We start from the raw sequence: 18,818 nt of genomic DNA, 5'->3' as shown, positions 1-18,818 counted from the left end.
CCTCCTCCTCCTCCTCGTCTTCCTCCTCTCTTCCTCCTCATTCTCCTCTTCCTCCTCCTCGTCCTCCTTGTTGTTGTCGTCGTCCTCCTCCTCTTCCTCTTCTTCCTCCTCCTTGTCCTCCTCCTCATCCTCCTCATCCTCCTCATTCTCCTCTTCCTCCTCCTCGTCCTCCGTTTGCTCCTTGTTGTTGTCGTCCTCCTCTTCCTCGTTCTCTTCCTCCTCCTCCTCTTCTTCTTCCTCCTCATCTTTTTTGCTAAAAGTATAGTCTTCTAGTCATTGAGGGTAATTAGTATTTAACCAGCACTGTAATGATAGATATTTAAGTGTTTCATAGACCGTGTGACAGTGGAGATTCAGAATATTCTGACTTTAGGAAAGACTGGGGGCTTCATAGTTGATTGTTCCTTTCATTTTCAAGACAGGCATCTGGAGAATCCATTGATGACCCCAGATATAGTGATACAGGCAGAGGTCCCCTTTCCCCTTTCCAGGATATGTGGTACCCACTGCATTGTCTCCCTTGAGCTGGGTTGAGTTCAGGGATTAAAGTCATCACACAGTATCCATCGGGCTTTTCACTAGAGCCAGGATGAACAATATTGAGTTATAGTCCTCCTGTGTTTGAGAACCTGCATAGATTGGTATTGGTACTGAGGTGCTCCCAGGCCCCACATGTGCTGAGTCCCCTGATATCAGCAATGATGTTTGCTGCACATTCCCTTTTTCCTTTTGCTGTTGTGTTTAGTGATGTTCCAGCTTTTCCTGGCCCATGCCTCAGGTTGTTCGTAGCACACTATGTAGGAGTGTTTTAATTTAAATAAATTAATTTACACCTAAATGTCTAGGTAACAGAAAATGTTGAATGTTGTGACTGTGTCCATAAAAGCTGGTGTAAATGACTACCACAACCTGGGTGGGCTCACCATCTAGAGAACAGAAAGTCTAAGTAAAGTGTCTCTCAGATTTTGTGCTTGGTGAGGAGAGGGTAAAACTTCTGTTGTGTTTCTGTGTGGTTGGAAGGCTGAGGGAGCGCTGAGTTCCTGTTTAAAAGGGCACAAACCCCACTCCTACGGTCTTTACCATAGTGATGTCTTCCTCTCAAGGACTTGTCCCTAAATAGCATCTCAGTGGGAATGAGGGTTAGACTTTCTGTTCTCTAGATGGTGAGCACATCCAGGTTATGGTAGTCATTTACACCAGCACATGCATGCTGAGGGAGACTAGCCTTTCCAGAAATGCGGGGACAGCACATGCATGCTGAGGGAGACTAGCCTTTCCAGAAATGCGGGGACAGCACATGCATGCTGAGGGAGACAAACCTTTCCAGAAATGTTGTAGACAGTAAATTAGATACTGTGTGACCTCTGGAAATAGACTTTTATCCCTGATTTATGGAGACGGTGTCTTTTCATTGCTATATAATATTCTGTAATGTGCATGTTCCACAATTCCTTAACTCATCCTATATTGAAACCTTGATTGTTTTAAGTTGCTGTGTTATACATTGAAGTGTTCTATATATTTATGAACAAATTTTGGTGTACACAGCTCTTTATTTGGGGGATAAGTTTTTAATTATTTGTAGTTGTATGATCAGTTGATTTTTTTTATTTCATTTTAGAAACTGTCAAATATTTGGCAGGTTGATGGTACCATTATACAGTGCCATCTGTGATGTATGACTGGGGTTTTCCACATTCCAGCCAACATTTGGTAGTCATTACTTAAAATTTTAGCCACCTTTATAAATATGTAGTACTATTTCATCCTAACTTAAAATTTATATGCCTTGAAGTTGCAGGTGCAGACTTGTTTTCACTCACTCATTTGTCACTTGTAGGCTGTCCTTGAAGGCTGTGCTCACTGTCATTGCATTGAGAGGGACTAGGAGCCGTAGTGGCACACTCCTCAGCAGTGACCGAGCCGTACATCGCAAGGCTGACGGGCTCAGCTTAGACCTGTTGTGTATGTCCTGTGTTAGCACGTTTTGTTGCTGTGATTTGCCTAGTCACCCTAGTAGAGGAGAGCTTATTGTGGAACACAAAACATGTAGTTTTGATGAAGTCCGAAATGTCACTGCTCTTTTGTGGACTGGGCTCTTGGTACATTCTAAGAACAAGGATTTATATTAAATTTGTAATAGTTTTTATTTTTCTTTTGTGCGTGTCAGTTTTCAGTTACTTTTGATTAAGGTGACAGATTCAGGCCTGTGGTTTTTGTTTTTAATTGTGGATATCCACTTATATGTGTACCCACTTTAAAAAGATGTGTTTTCCCTTTATTGTATTGCTTTTGTGCCATTGTCAAAAATTAGCAGGCTGTATTCATGTAGTCTCCTGCTGCTACCAGTTAATTGCTGTAGTAGTACATTTTAAATTGTGGACACTGTTTTTCTTATTTCATTCCATTTTTTTTCCTGTGTACTGCATCCTGTTCTTATACCTTATCATATGCTTCTTAAAATAATCTTACCTTAGTTGATAGAAAAACATCTCTTGCTGAGTTTTCAATAGACACTGTGTTAAACTGCTATATTGGTTTGGGGAGAATCAGTGTTTGCTGTTAGACCTCAGTGTCCATTAAAGAAAATGTTCTCTTCTTGGCTCTGCCTTGATTTCTGCTCTCACAGTTACATAGTGCTCAGAATATAAGTTGGAGAACATATGTTTTTAGATTTACAACTAATGTTTTCTCCTTTTATTCAGTAGTAATTATTACTGGTACTAGAATTTTACTTTCCCATATTCATTTAATTTTCTATGTACAACAAGTTTGTTATTGATGGTATTACTTCCTGCTGGTGCTTGGTAGATGTCTGCAGAGAACCCTGTGGCCCAAAGACTCCCTTGCCCTTGCTTGTTGGCATTTCTGGGTTACCAGTTCCTGGAGCATCCAGCCTGACTTACACCATAGAGCTCGGCACAGTGTCCTTCCTCACGTCTCAGCTTCCCAACGCTTCTTTCTCCTTTTAATTTTTCCTGTTCTTCGTTTTCTATTGACTTAAAGTTTTATTTGATGGAGTGGAAGGGTAAGCAAAAAGTGTCAACTCCATGTTCTCAAGAGCTAGGCTACAGGCTTATAGAAACTCTCAATTTCTTAAGCTTATTGGAGGTGCTATTTAATGCATACATATGTGCACACATATTGATATATCGGGTATTTTATATCTGATTCTGTGCCATTGTGTTAAATGTTGCTTAGGAGAGGAATGGGGTGTGATGCAGCACTTCTCACGAGATCCATGATCACTGTCATCAGTACCATCTACTGCTCTGTAGGAAATATAAAATTGGATGGTTTCATAGAATCTTAACTCTCTGCTGTTATGTTACGAATAGTTTACACATTGCTATTCAACTCAGACTTAAAATTTGAGTAGCGGGATATGAGGAAGGGAGGAGAAGAGATATGTTGGCCAGATCAAATAATGAAACAAGATATTTTGAATACCAGGGGATCGCACAAGAAGGCTGTGTCTGTCCATAGTCTTTGTAGAATTTGTAGAAGCTTCTCTTGAGGTGAAGGTTATGCAGTCCATCGGATACTCTAGCATCTGATACATCCTGGGTCGTAACAATGGCTTTATAACACGAAGAAACCTTGGGTCATCGCGTGAACTACTCATTACTTTCTTGGGGGATTTGTTTTGTTTTGTTTTGTTGTTGCTTTGTTTTGTTTTTTTGTTTTTTTATAAAGGAAGTGAGACATTATTTCTGCCAAGTAAGAACTGGTAGAGACAGCAGCTAGTCTTCACCAACTGAAGTGTGATAGAGTGCACAGCACGTCAGTCAGTCCAAAAGACGGAAAATACAGCGCTCGGATGACACTTATCCTGAGAATTGGAATGCTGTATTGCTTCTAAGAATACTCACAGTCATTGAGTATCCCACTAGATCAATGTTGTATTAGACAGACTGTATGTTAGAAGTGAGAGATGGCAGGAGGGTGGGGGTGGGGGTGAGAACATTTTTGCTTTTAAGTCATGGTCACATTCAGCTGCCCAGGCTAGCCTCAAACTGAATCTGCAGCCCAACTAGGTCTTATCTTGGTGTCCTCTTGTCTAAGCCTCCTAAGTAGCTCCAACTACAGGTCTGTGCCATCAGGCCCAGTGGCTGCATTATTTTTAAATGACCAAATATTACATTTATTTGTAGAGAGTACAAAATGAAGTAATCCAGGACTCAGAAATATATAAATATATGCAACATCAGTATACTATAAAAAAATATCATGTTTGATAGCCAAACCTGGTTTTGTACTCATGTAGTAATATAGATGTACTGTGTCAAATTAAAACAGCTGCTTCACTAGAGGTTTTCTCAAATGACACAGATTTACCAGAAAGGGAAACTGAGATGGTAGTTGGAAGGTTCCTGGGGCAAGTCAGATGCTGATCACTTGAACGCTTTAACAGGATTAAGAAGCTGACAGTGTGTCTTACGTACCTGTAGAATCCCCAGATCTTTGGACACTGACCCATGGCATGCCAGGAGCCTAGAAACAAATAAGGCTGTTGGTTGTGTGTGTGTGTGTGTGTGTGATTCCAAGCTCAAATGTGCTCAACACAAAGTTAACTGGACTTTTCATTCTTGTGATCATAGGTGATGGTTGCTGAAGCCCTGGATATTTCTAGAGAAACTTACTTGGCCATTCTGATGGACCGGTCCCATAATGGTCCTGTGATAGTGGGCAGTCCCCAGGGGGGTGTTGATATCGAAGAAGTGGCAGCTTCCAGTCCAGAACTCATCTTTAAGGTATGTTTGATTAGCTGGCCATGTAACTGCTCAACAGTTGTTGCGGAGTCTGAGGCAGGGAGCACTGGGGCTGTTGCTGAGATGAGGCAAAGATGCTGAATCTAGTCAGGCAGAATTGAAGTGTCTAATATTCGAAGACATTTCTTTCCTTTCTCCTCCCTTTCTTCTGTCTTTTCTCTTCCCTGCTTTTTCTTTCTGCATCATTTCTTTCTATCCACTCTGACCTAAGAATTAGCCAACGGGAGAACACTGCTCTGTCTCCATTTCTGACTCCTGCCTTTAACAGTGGTTATGGTCTAGACACTTTGTCTTATGTAGCTGGATGTGACTTAGTCAGTGTATTACTTTGCTTGCTATGACAAACTCCTGTCAGAGTAACTTAAGGAATGGTTTCTTTGGCCCATAGTTGGAGGGTATGGTCTGTCATAGCAGGAAGGGCCTGGCAGCAGGAGCTGAGGCAGCTGGTCATGTCAGGAAGCAGAGAGAGACGGATGCTGGTGCTCTGCTCACGTGCTCCTTTTGGACCAGCCCGAGATGATGATACCTCCCACTCCGAGGGCAAGACTTTGCTCTCCAATTGTCTTAGTGTAGTCACTTCCTACAGACATACCAGAGACTTATCCCTTCTGTGATCCAGGCCCCATCAAGTTGATAGTGAACTTTACAGACTGTCCAGGGAAGAACAGGCATTCAGAGGTTCCTATTCTGATCTGTTGTTTCAGTCCTTGAAGCTTCATATTAAGATCAGAGGTTCCTATTCTGATCAGTTTCGGAGAGATGAGTAGTCAGACTCAAGGAGGGAGTAAGTCTGTCACAAGCCCTTAGCCTCAATTTAAAAAATAACATAATACTATAATAGTTTTTATCCTGTGGCATCATTAGAATTAAGTGGATTGATGTGAAAAAAAAAATGATCAGGTAACATTCTCATCTACAAAAGAAAAAAAAACATTTGGAATAGTAAATCCAGTTTTTAATCTTGGATCTTAATGCCCGATTTCATTAGAGTTTTCTACAGGAAACATTATTTCCTTTAGAAACTGTTTTGTTTCCCCTTAAGTAGGGGAAGAATCCTGTTTTCTGAATCTTATTTTCTATGTACTGTACTAACACTTCAATGATTGTTCTAAGAATATTCTCATCAGTATTACATAGATTAACTGCCTTGGAAGTTTAATTGAAGCTTTATACACAGGCTTACTTGTAATGTCTAGCCATTTCCAAAATTAACTTTATCTCAAACAGTCTCATTTGCTATCATAATTCATGAACTAATGCACCCGAATAACATTCATTGTTTTTGACAGAGCAGCACTTTGTAGAGTGAAAGTATTATTAATAATTTTCATATGAATAAAGTGTTCAAGTCTTAAGATAATATTTAACCTGTGTATGACAACTCCAAACTTAACAGCAATATTTAGGCAGCAAAACCTTTCTTTGGATGGCTTCCAAAAGATGTCACAAAAATTAACTGACTAAATATTCATCAATGCCATCTGTGTAGTAATTAAAAGTGAAAACTGGCATTAGATCGTCTTGTCAGCATGCCACCTTGAAGAATGATATAGTTTTTGGAAGGGCTGTTTCATGATGGCCTGCTAATTAAAACGTGCCCCATAGTCAGCCACAGTAGCCCCGCTTGGAGCTCTGTGGAAGGGTGCCACACTTTAATTACTTATTTGCCAGCAAGTACTTTAAATGTTCGCTTTCAGGTTTCCATCTTCTCACTGGTCTTCTCGATTCTGTTCATTTCATATATTTTCACTAGGAGCAGATTGACATCTTTGAAGGAATAAAGGATAGCCAGGCCCAGCGCATGGCAGAAAATCTGGGCTTCCTTGGGTCTCTGAAGAACCAGGTACATGAGTCTCTGGGAGACAGCGTGTTTGCCTTGTTTCAGGAAATATTGCAGGAACTTGTTTAATTGCTGCTGATATTTGTGACTGACACAAGATGATTGTGTCTGAAGCTTTCGCCAAATTGTTTATGATCAAGAAACTCTTTTCTCCTTTTGCAAGAGGTGATGTATGTATATGTATCTGATAGAAATGGTTTGTTTGTGTGTATATATGACTATCTGTTTGTATGGTGGAAACCTGTATGTATGTATGCATATATATGATAGAGATATGTGTCTGTATGAGATAGAATTATATACATATATATGTATATATATTATGTATACATATATGATAATTATATATATACATGATAGTATGTGCTTATAGTGTTATATGTGCATGATTACATGCATATAATGTGTGTATACATGAATACATGTTTATGTGAGAAATATCTATGCATACATATATATGAGGGAATTTATATGTTTGTGTGCTACAGGTTTATAATGCATATGTATATATGTATATGTGTGTATTTATGATTGTATATGTATGTGAAAATATGATACAAGGGTGTCCTGTATATCGATGATATGTATATAAACAGATATACATGTATATAATAGAGATCTGTATGTTTGCTGCGTGTAGGTCCATGAACTTCATGCTGTTTGGTGATATTTGTTACTGTGGTTTTGAGACAGGGTCTCATGTATCTCAGTCTGGTTTTAAACTTCTGAATCTCTTGGTACTACCTCCTGGGCCTTGGGATTACAGGTATGCACCCGACACCTCGTAGAGGTGATCCTGGGGATCTAACTTAGGGCTTGGAGCATGCTAGGCAAATATTCTGATCACTAAAGTGCTGCCCCAGCCCTTTATTGATTGGCTTTTAAGTTTTTCTTATGGTACTGCTGGTGCTGCTTGACACATACATACTCATTATGTTAAGAATTTACTTCCAGCATCTGTATGGAGATAATGACTTCTAGCTGAGAGGTATATTGTAGGGTTTGAGTTGAGTGCTGTATGAGAGCAGTTATTCACAGTGCTGTTGGAGTGTGGTAGAGTGCCTGCCTTGTATGTGCAAGACCCCAGACTTATTCCTAAGCCCCACCAACAAGCAAGATTATCACTGTATTTATTAACAATGCATATTACATGACCAATTGCTATTCTTTTGCAGCCAATGAGCATTTGAAATGATTTTGATGGCATGAAGGCAAGGTTGTTCACTCAGAACAACTAAAAATATATTGATTTAGTAGTCATATCTTTTTGGTTTGAGGAAGAAAAAGTGGTACTCCAAGCTTTGGTGGGGCAGAATTTATCATGAACATCCCGGTTCTGCCTTTGGTCCAATCCATGACACCTGTTGATGTGTGGAAACAGGCATGCTTCTTTTCACAGCTAAGGCAAAAGAACTTCCTGCCCCCTTCCTGCCCCTCTCCCTCCTCCTAACTCCAAGAGATGTCTTTAGTGTGTGTGTGTTCACTGGCCTGGGGCTGCCCAAAGGATATTCAATAAGTTGTCCCTCAGTGCCTAGGAGGATTGTCTTCAGTTGCCTTAGGATCCAGCAATCTAATTCATCCTTAAGTCCCTTCTAGAGAATGGCTTAACGTTTGCTTATAACTGACACACCTTCTCTCCCAGGCACTTTCTACCCTTTACAGTGTCTGTACTCTACAAATACCTGCCGTATTTTATAGTTTGGGGAATAATGACAATAAAATAAGGTCTAGGTATTTGGGCAGATGCAGTAGTCATTTAGAGTATTTTCCTTAGTATTCTGTTTGTATATACACATGTGTGCATATGTGCCATGGTGAGCATGATCAGAGGACCACTTGCTTGAGTCATTTCTCTTTCCACCATGTGGGTTCTAGGAATTGAGCTCATGTCATCAGGTCCAACAGTAAGGATCTCTGTCACTGTGTCATCTCACCAGCCCTACAATATTTTCTGTCTGTGGTTAGGTCAACTCTTGGACATGAGACCTGCAGATAGAGTTGGCACTTCCCCTTAGCTTAATTGAACATTCCTGTTCCAGTGAAATAGTGATTTTTCCGTCGTCTCCAGAAGTGTTACTGTGACAGTAAGCAAATCAAAGAAGGACACAGTGGGGCAAAATGTCAGAAGTGTTTAGTGGAAGAGAAGGCACCATTCATTTGAAAATCAGAGTAAAAACTGTTGACAAGTAATGGACTTAAGGACCTCCTGGACTACACTGCAGGAAGAGACAACTAAATGTCCTCTGTGAGACTGGCAGACTGCTATGGAGGCAGTTTGTTTCTGGTTTTAGACTATAATATGCTAACCATATATGCCATTTTAAAAGATGTATTTAAAAGTTACTTATATAGAGAAGTTGGTCCCTGAATCTAGTCTCTTATGTTGAAGTCATGGTGTGAGAGTTATTTGGTCCTATGTTTGATTCCAGGTGTATTCAATCACCTATGTACATCCTCTGTATCTGCACATGTGTGCTTCTCCCATTTGTCTATAGTCATCCTTGTTAGAGCCCTAATCCCCATTGCAGCATGCCTCGCTCACTCCTCTGCTGGCACAGTTCACAGTAATAGCATATAGATAACATGTACAGATAACATACATTTGGCATGTGCAAGATTAAGTAAATCACATATGTAAGCTGTCTACATTGAATGCTTCTAGGAATTAACAATAACTGTCATAATGTGGCAGGAGGAGAAGCCCAGAGTGGGCAAAAGCTGCTGATCTGTGGTTGGAAAGCTCAGCTCATGAACACAGTAGAAAGTTCTACAGATGATAATTATGTTAAATATATCCTAAAATACCCTTGCTACCTCCATATGTAAGAGAAAATTAAGGGTTATTTGTAATTCTTCAATGACATGATTATGTTTCCTCAGTGCCCCAAACACTGTTTCTGAATGTGACATGTCATGGTCAGTAAGGAGCATGAGCTACCAGGATATTTTTATCTTTTTAAGTTATCAAGGAAAGAAAAAAAAGAATAAAACCTGTGAGACAGAGTCTTTGGTGTCACTGGTGGCTGACATCTTCATGGGTTTGACTATTTGCTCATTGAGCAGGCACTGATTGCATGTTACTTCCATTCTTGGCTGTGTCCAAAGTACTGAAAGACAGCTATTGTTCTCTTGGGATTTGTGGACTAGTGGAGATCATTCCTCAAGTCTAGAATACAAGAACTGGATAGCATGGGGGAAGGAGGGCAGGAAGAAGGGGGAAGGAGGAGGAAGAGAAACAGAGACAGAGAATGAGAATGAATGTGAGATGTGCATGGCTTGGAATTTATGGAGGGGTACCCAGTGTGTTTGCACAGTAAAGGTAGGTGGCCCATGAGCTCATGGAAGCTGTGTATAACATGTAAAAACAGAAGTCTGATTCAGGATGCCACCTTAAGGGATGAGGGTGCCATGAGCAGAGGAGACATGTAAGAAAGGCAAACCTTTCAACAATCTTAGGTCACTGATCTTATTGTGAAGAGATGATCCTAGGAGCTCATGGACATCTGGCAATGGCCGCCTTGGTAAAATCTGTATTCTCTGTATTTTTCCACAGTTCTTTTGAAATGGTTATATTAGATCTTATTTATGAACCTAAAGTTATTTCTATTACGTACTTTGTTCTTATTGATAAATTACTCATTAAATAATTTATTAATATTAAATGTCAATATAGAAGTGCATGGCACAAGGTGTGGGTAAGTAGGGCCTTCCTACATGCATACACACAGCTGTACTACCACAAAGCAAATTCCATACATGGAGTCACATGTATATACTTTCAGGTCCCTGAGAGGCTGAGTCATGATCCCCTGAGATTATGGATCCTAGACCAACCCCAGCAACATTACAGGATCCAACCTCAAAAGCAAAGACCCAACCCCAAAGATACTGAATTGCCACATGCTGCATAGCTCAGTCTTAGACACTCAGACACACATGTGGGAAAACAGGCTTGGGTGGGATGTGCTTCCTCAGACAGATTGACACCAACAAGGCCAAAAACCTAGCATCAACCCAGAAACTCAGGGAGTTGACCATATGGCACAGTGAGGACGAATTAGCTCCCCTCTGTATGAGAGGGTGCTATAGGAGAGCAGGAGGGCTATAAACATCCCTGAGGAAGCTGTGATGCTGGGGAAAGTGTGCAGATGTTCTGTGCACACTCTGGCAGCATTAGCTTATGGACCAAAGGAAGGCTTTGCCATTTCACATGGAACTGAGGCTCTGTGGTCCTTGACATGTCTCTGCCCTTGTACTCATGGTTTCATCTGCTCCCCACATTCCAGAATTTGTGGGTGACTGGCTTTATAATTTAATATAGTTTAGTTGGCTTTTAAAAGTATCAACACTGAAAGCAAAAACCAGTAAAGTAAACTAGAAAAAATTGTTAGAGATCTTTTAAAGTACTTCCAAAATGAGACTGACCTTTTAAAAGTCTGACAAACCCAGAAGCCATGCGACATGAGTGGTGTGATTGTCCTTAGATTCCCCTGCAGCGAGAGGAACACAAACATGGGTGAACGATGAACGTATTTGCAGTTTTTATGGGGTAAAGAGCAAATTTTATTCACATAAAAATACTTCCTTTAAATTAATGATTAAAAAACCCAAATCTCAATGGGAACGTTTACAAAAATCCATAGAAAAGAAAATTAAAGAAAAAAAAGAAAGAAAAAGAAAATATGAATGTCTCTTAGGAGCTAGAATGATGCTCAAACTCATTCACTGTATGAGATTTTCATTAAATCTACAAATACCTGCTGTCCCTTACAGTGCCTGGCATGCTGCAGATGCTGGATGAGTGTGAGTAGAGAGTCTTCTTGCACTGGCTTGTGGGCATTCAGGGTAGCTTCTCTTCTTTAAATAGAATCGTTCATATTTAAAATGCTGTCAGGGCTGAAGGGAGAGCATGAGGCACTGAGGCCAATCCTGAGAAGCCACACCGGGAAAAGTGCCCTGGCTTTGTTCACACACTGATCCCTGTGATGTGAAGGTGCAGACATGTGCATCTGTACACCTTGGTGAATGTTCAGCCAAGGTAAGTTGGTGAGCTCCAAGCCAGTGAGAGAACCTGTCCCCCCAAAAAACCCCAAATGGACATTTCAGAGGAACAATATAAGTCATTCATGTACATAACATCCTATTCGTGTACAATCAAACACATGTGCATATAGCCATAGTCATGCAAATAATATATACATACATATAATAAATAATAAATATAATGTTTCCATCCATTCTGCACTGCTATGGGGTAAACCCCATAAATGCTTAGTCACATGTATTACATATCTATAGAGACAAGAAAGATGACATTTTAAGTAAATGAAGCTATTAGAAACAATCCATATGGTCATTATTTAGGTGATGAATATAATGAATGGTAGTATAGCATGCAATAAAATATGGTAAGACAATTAAAGCAATGGCCTATTTATCCTGCCAGTGAAGGTTTCTATTAATAAGGATAGAGGCTTTTATTGTTCTCTATAGATGGGAAGTTTGCATGTTAATGTGTGTGCATAGAATGTGTCTCAGACAAATCAGAAGTCAGTATATGTCAGAGGACCTGGAAGCTGTGCTTGGGAAATATAATCTTGAGAAACTCTGACAATTGGGGAGCCTTATAGTGTTTATATGTGTTACCTACCCATAAGCTATTTAATAGTAAAAAGATTTTTGTCTTGGTCTAGTATGATAGGAAATGATGGCAGTCCTATTGCCCAGGGTGGTTGAGGCAGAAAAGTCACAAGCTTGTGACTAATCAAGGCTGCATAGCAAGTTGAGGGGTCAGTCTGAAAAACTTCATGGAACCTGAACTCAAAATTTACATACACATACATACATACATACATACATACATACATACACCTTACACTTTAGATGCATTTATTTATTTATGTACATCAGATTTTAACTAGAATTTAATAAAATCTATACTTAGACCTAAAATAGTTAAGAGTCAGATAATATGAGAGCTTTAAAGTTGAAGTGCTTTTGCCAAACCTGGGCTGGCTTTCATTATTGACCCAGGTATGAACTCATCTTTAGGGATGTCATTCATGGGTGTTGTAAGGACTAGGAGAGTTAAGACTGAAGGAGCAGAGAAGTCCCAGCTTCTCCCCTTCTTTGCCCCATTTCCTCATCCCCTCTAGCCCCTGACCAGACAGAGCTGCAAGCCAGCTGGCTCAGCCACTCTGAAACTAGTCCTAAAGGTGTGAAATGCTCTGTTATGCCCCAAAAGGGCAGGGTCACACTGGCTCTGACAGCCCTTACTACAGGGCTGGTGTGGTGGGCATCTGGTGGCAAGAGGAAGTAAAACAAGGCCAAGAATGAGTTCCACCCTGCATGCCCCTGTAGTTGCACACACTTGTAAGTGTGAACTCTCCTGGAGGGTTGATGAGGAGCGGCCTGCCCTGGTATGAGCAGTGATTGTGTGTTGTCTGAGAAGGAGGCGTGGGTAACGTTAGGGGACTTGCTTATAAATGCTCTCTGTGGTCTTTCCCTCCAGGACCCCCTGAGTGCAGTGGAGGCTACATGGTTCTGAGGCTGCTCTGTTGTTTTGAGACCTTCATCTTTCTGTCTCACAGTTTCCATCAGACACTCAGAAATCTCTGTGCAGATTATAGGCCTGGATTGATGAATATAATAACCATTTTATTCCTGCATAATAGGGAAAGCCTTGTCATTAGAAACCCTCAAAAGCCTGTTTACCTTTTTACTTAAATGGAGCCTGTTTGTATTAGTGATTGTAGCTTATACTGCAGTCTAACGTGACTAATAGGGACATGATAATTCACAAAAGGATTAATAGCACTTTTAGGCTGCACAGAAAATATTTTGTTTTCTTGATAATGGTCTCTCTTAGTGTCTGGAGGAAAGTTGAGCAGTCGGTTCTAATGAATAGCAGTGGAAATTAAAATAATTATGTTTTTCAATTTTTCCCTTTAGAAAAACCTAACTGAAAATAAAGACATAGTTTGCTATTTTTAAGATTCCGTTAATGAAGCAAAATAAACTTTGTCATATTGCTTGAGTGTAATTCCATCTCACTTGATCTCACAGGCTGCAGATCAGATTAAAAAGCTGTACCATCTCTTCCTGAAGATTGACGCCACTCAGGTGGAAGTGAACCCTTTCGGTGAAACTCCAGAAGGACAAGGTAGCAAACAGCAGAAGGGACGAAATGCAAACGGACTCTTATAACTATGCATGGAAACTGAAAAGTAACTTGCGAAGTAACCTCCAAAAGCAGCATCCAGCTTTGAGTTCATTTCTTTCAGTAGTTTAACGTCTGATCATTTCCCGAGCTCCCATGACGGTGCTCAACATTTTAGTATTTGGGTGTGCTATAGTCAAATGCCAAGCCTCCCAAGAAGCTCCTTCCTGCTTGGCTTCAGCTGCCAGGAGTCCTTGCATCAGATAACAGAGCCCTCCTTTCGGCTACTGATAAGGATTTGGATGTGTTTTCAGTGTCCTTGGGCTTAATAACTGCACCTGCTTGTTATCTGAACTTGATGTTCTTGAATTTGCAAACTCTGCGCACAATTTCAACTCGTGTCCTGAACGGGATGTCTCCCATCTTGGTGAAGCCCCATCATTCTGTAGTTAGCACACTTGCCTTGTTTGCTTAAGGCAAAGGAGGTATTTGAAGGATACTTTCTCTTGGAGCAGTATTGTACCACTGTTGTATGCCTCAGCAAATGCCACCACTGCAGGATTTCTTGAATATGAATGAAGGTGCAGTCATAGCCAAAGCTTGGAACTCCTTAGAGTAGTCCTGAGGAGTGGGATGGCAGATAGAATCATTCAAGCCAGAAAATAAGTGTCACATTGTGATCACTAGCTAATCACGGCTTTGCCGTTGAATAGGTAGAAGGAGCTGAACATATGTGTACAAATAGCACTGTCAAGACCCAGGCATTTTTCCTTAGTTAAGGCTTTGTAGGTAAAACCCAAAACCCAAAAGACTACCCAAAAGACTATCTTTGGAACCCAGAGAGACCTCAGGACAAATTCAAATCTGCATCTGACATATTCTGGCTACACATCTATATACATTCCTGCCTAAACTTCAAATTAAAAACAACAAAAACTTTTATTAGTATTAATCAAATTGCTAAAAATGATACCCATATTACAGACTTGTGAGTGAGATGTAAAGTGGACCCTTCCCTCATATTCATGAAAGGACGTTGTTCTTAACTAGTAGAAGAATTGGTCAGGAAAAAAAGTGTCCAGCTAATTGGCAAGTTCTAAGGAAGTTGCTAAAAATACGGTATTGCATGGATAACCACCAGAATATATCTATACTAGATTTTATATGCAAATTGTGTTTATTTAAACTTTATTTTTTAAGATTTATATGTCTGTGTGCCTCAGTGGATATAGACCCTGTGGAGGCCAAAAGTGCATGTCCCTTGGTTCCTCTGGAACTGGAGTTACAGGCATTTGAGAGCTACCTCATATGGGCATTGAAACCATCCCTGGGTCCTCTGCAAGAGCAGCAATTGTTCTTATCCACTGGGCCTTCTCTCTAGCTCCTCAAAATTTATTTTTAATTGCTGTAGTGATAAAAACATCATTGTTTGATATAGCGAGGAGGCAGACAAGTTGAACCAGTTTTGAACTTCTATGCCAGGCTCTGTGGTAGACTTTCAGAAACAGCACTGCAAAAGGGTCATTATTCCCATCTTTAAGAAGATCAAGCATTAACCTGACTGTCATGGATGAGAACCCTTGCCTCTCCATTCAGTGTGCAAGGTTGCCCTGCCATGCCAGGCTTACTACACCCTGTGTTGTTTTTTCTGGTTGTTCTTTTAAACCAGTAGTTTGCCCTTGTTAGAGTGACCTAGACGTAGTCTCAGGTTTTGAGAGCACAAGTCACATTCATACTGCCTTCTCAAGTACTGCAGGCCGACTCTCAATACATGATGTTTACTATCTGAATTTACTGTAAAGGCTCTTTAAAGTAATATACTGAACCAAGCATGGTTGTGCTGGTCTGTATTCCCTGTGGTAGGACAGTCATGAGTTTCGGAGCATCATGGGCCATAATGCAAGACTGTGTCTAAAAAAAAAGCAGGAGGCTGTCAGGATGGACCCATCTGGAAAGTGCTTTCTTTGTAAGCAGTAAGAGTGGCTTGTTCATAGAACTCACACTAATGACAAAGTATCCGTGAGGCTCAGGGGGCTACTTGGTGAGTTCCAGGGCAGTCAGAGATTCCGGCTCAAAACATACGTGGATAACACTTAAGGAATGAAGCCTGAGGTTGACTCTGACGTCTTTGTGTATATGTGATCATGTGCGTGAATGTGAACACACTTGCAAGAGGGGCAGAGAAGACAGCTTCCTCTGAAGGGGAGACATTTTGCTGTAGGATTATTTTATTCACCCCTGTTATCTAGCTGTAGGGAACGGACTACACAAGGAATTCTTCTCGGAAGGTATTCACAAATTTTACAAAGGCTAAAGTTTGCTTTTTAATTAATAAGAACATGAAACTTTTTAAAAAATATTTTTAAGGAATCATCACAAAACACATTCTGTATGTACAGTTCATTAAAGCAGAAGTCTTACATAGTATTTTTAAGACCAAAATTATCTTTAGCTATTAATTTGTTCATTGTACCATAAAAGTTTGGCTATTGAAATATAATCACAATTAAATGAGAGTGTTGGTTTATAACTCTAATGAGCAGTAGTCAAATTAAACCTAATTAGGAAATGGTGATTAATGATCAGTTGTGAAAGTTGGCTCTTCATCACTGTCATGTCCCGCAAAGCAGGCCTCTACTTAGGAGCTATAAATGCAGTCATTTAGATCTTAGCAGTGTTGATAATATTTATAATCTCTCTGCTTAAATCATTTTCATGTAGGTGACTAACAAAACATTTCACATGAAAACTTTGATTTCATAATCAAAATTGTAATTTGGAGGCTTACGAGCTCTAAAAGTTAAGTATTACATAAATGTTTTGACTTAAAAGTTGTGCCATCCATCTCTCTGTGCAAGACTTAGTTCCGTGTTTCATTGCTTACCCAGGAATATTTTGTTTTATTAATTTGCTTTATTTTTCATCTACTTTTAAACATCCTGTTGAGTGAAAGGCAGTGACCATCATTAATATCAAAGCTGCTGGGTCACCAGTGGGGAAGATGTGGAGGAATTTCATCCTAGGAACATTCCTTCCAATGTGGTTAACAGTCTTTACACAGAGGGCAATTTGACACTGAGTTTTATTGTGGTTTAATGAGTCCTTTGAGGATTATAATGGTTGCTAGTGACCTATGAAAGCCTATTAACCTTGACTTAGCTTTTGTTTACCAGTGGTTAATTCTCACACACTTAACAGGAGTTCAAGTTGCAGATTGCCTTGTGGTGTGTAAAGAATGAGGCTTCTCTCTTACTGTCTGTGGAGCCCAAATCCACTCCCTGAGCTGAGGGAATGAAACAGCCCTGCTTTCTCTGAATTGTTCTCACTTAGCCAGATTCTGTGCTGGCAGCAGAGATGATGCTCAGTGTTGACTATACTGGCCTAGCAGCCATAGAAAGCCTGTCATCTGGTTCTCATTAGCCTTGTTGTGCCACAAGTCCAGCTCAAGCCAGTCTTAGGTCTGTGCTCACGTGGCTTAGGACAAAGGTCATTTCCTATTGAAAACTAGGGCAATAAAGTAAAACATCTCTATAGGAATGAGTCAGCCTTTGTTGAAACAACAGTTTTTTCAGTAACTAAAGAGAAATTAAGTACTTTCTTCCCTGATTCCTTTGAACTAACATTGATTCAGTAAATCTGTAGGCAAGAGAACATAGATTCATATATATATATATGTGTGTGTGTGTGTGTGTGTGTGTGTGTGTGTGTGTGTGTGTGTGTATACACCTGTCCATTTATTATATGCAGAGGAATATTGCAGTATTCAAAATATTATTATTTTTCCAACCCACTCAGGGATTCTGAATCGTGTTTTACTTTCTTCTTCCCTCTCCACTATTTGTGATCACAAACGTTACTTTTGGGGTCTTTGAACAAGTGGTGAGGACCTCACTCACCCCCCAGCCCCCAAGAGATATTTGTCAGAAGTGGTGCTTTTGTCCCCTGCATGGTATGTAGGGAGGATTGCTACCTGCCTTACAGTATATAGAATGGTCTCCTGCTACAAGTCAGCTCCATCTACACATGCCTCCATTCACTGAACTACAAAGTGAGAGCCACTCAGAGATGACTCTTACATGTACATGCAGAGCTGCTGTGTCATAGGTGGACTCATGTCTATGTCAACAGCAGGGCAATAAAATCCACTTGTGCCATTTGCTCAAACCTTAGCTTTCTCACATAATTCAACAACAAACAACTACGGTAAAATCTGTTGTCTGAGGTACAGCGCTTAGCTGAGACATTAAGAATTTCAGTGTCACATAACTGAAACTTCAATTCTACAGAAAATTCATCTTCAACAAACACCAATCTGTGTACAAAGTAGGAGAGAAAGCATACCTATTAATATTTATAAAACAATTTTCACCATCAAAACCATATTGTTACATGGTTGATAGATTATACAAATGAATTTTCCTTCTGAACAAATATCAAAGAAAGCTAAGGTGCTTATATTCACAGGGTGTTTGTGGTGTTTCCTTTAGTGGTGTGAGATGCTGCAAGCTGCTAATTCAGCTACCTTGATGGAGAACATGACTGGCAGCAAGGGGCCTCTGACCCCAGAGCTTCCACAGAAGAATGTGCTGCTGACTTAAACAAAAGGAAAAAAATGTATTTCAGAAGGAAGACATACACATAATAGGAACAGAAAAACAGCAGGAAGTACGACTGTCATAATTAGTTTGGAAAATAATCTGTCTTGAAGCAATGTGCTGTGTTTGATTTGTGATAAATAACCATAATGTGCTATTCAAATGTGCCTTGCCAAGCTGGCTTTAAAATGCTGATGCTTTAAAAGAAGTCCCGCTTTCCATTAAATATTGATGTTCTAAGAGTTGTATACTGTTTAGAACTTTTCTCCAGTTGCTATGAAGAAAAAAATAGATATGAGGTGAGATGGGGTAGGGGAAGTATAAAACCAAAAGTGCTCATGAAAACAGAGCCTTGAGTATAAGGAAGAAACAGAGCATGCGCAGCAGCACAGCACAGCACAGCACACACAGCACAGCACAGCACAGCACACACAGCACAGCACACACAGCAC

General features: G+C 40.1%; 1 protein-coding gene across 1 annotated transcript in view; it reads left to right on the top strand.

Moving 5' to 3' along the window:
• Positions 1-18,818, top strand: part of Suclg2 (succinate-CoA ligase GDP-forming beta subunit) — a 262,194-nt gene that overhangs the window by 133,118 nt on the left and 110,258 nt on the right. The window contains exons 5-7 of the mRNA XM_031382679.1: positions 4,602-4,754; positions 6,526-6,615; positions 13,678-13,774. Of these exons, the coding sequence (XP_031238539.1) occupies positions 4,602-4,754; positions 6,526-6,615; positions 13,678-13,774 (340 nt within the window). The remainder of the gene's footprint in view (positions 1-4,601; positions 4,755-6,525; positions 6,616-13,677; positions 13,775-18,818) is intronic.

The sequence above is a fragment of the Mastomys coucha genome, unplaced genomic scaffold, assembly GCF_008632895.1.
Source record: "Mastomys coucha isolate ucsf_1 unplaced genomic scaffold, UCSF_Mcou_1 pScaffold20, whole genome shotgun sequence".
Taxonomy (NCBI): Eukaryota; Metazoa; Chordata; class Mammalia; order Rodentia; family Muridae; genus Mastomys; species Mastomys coucha.
This window is presented reverse-complemented; position numbering and strand designations above follow the sequence as displayed.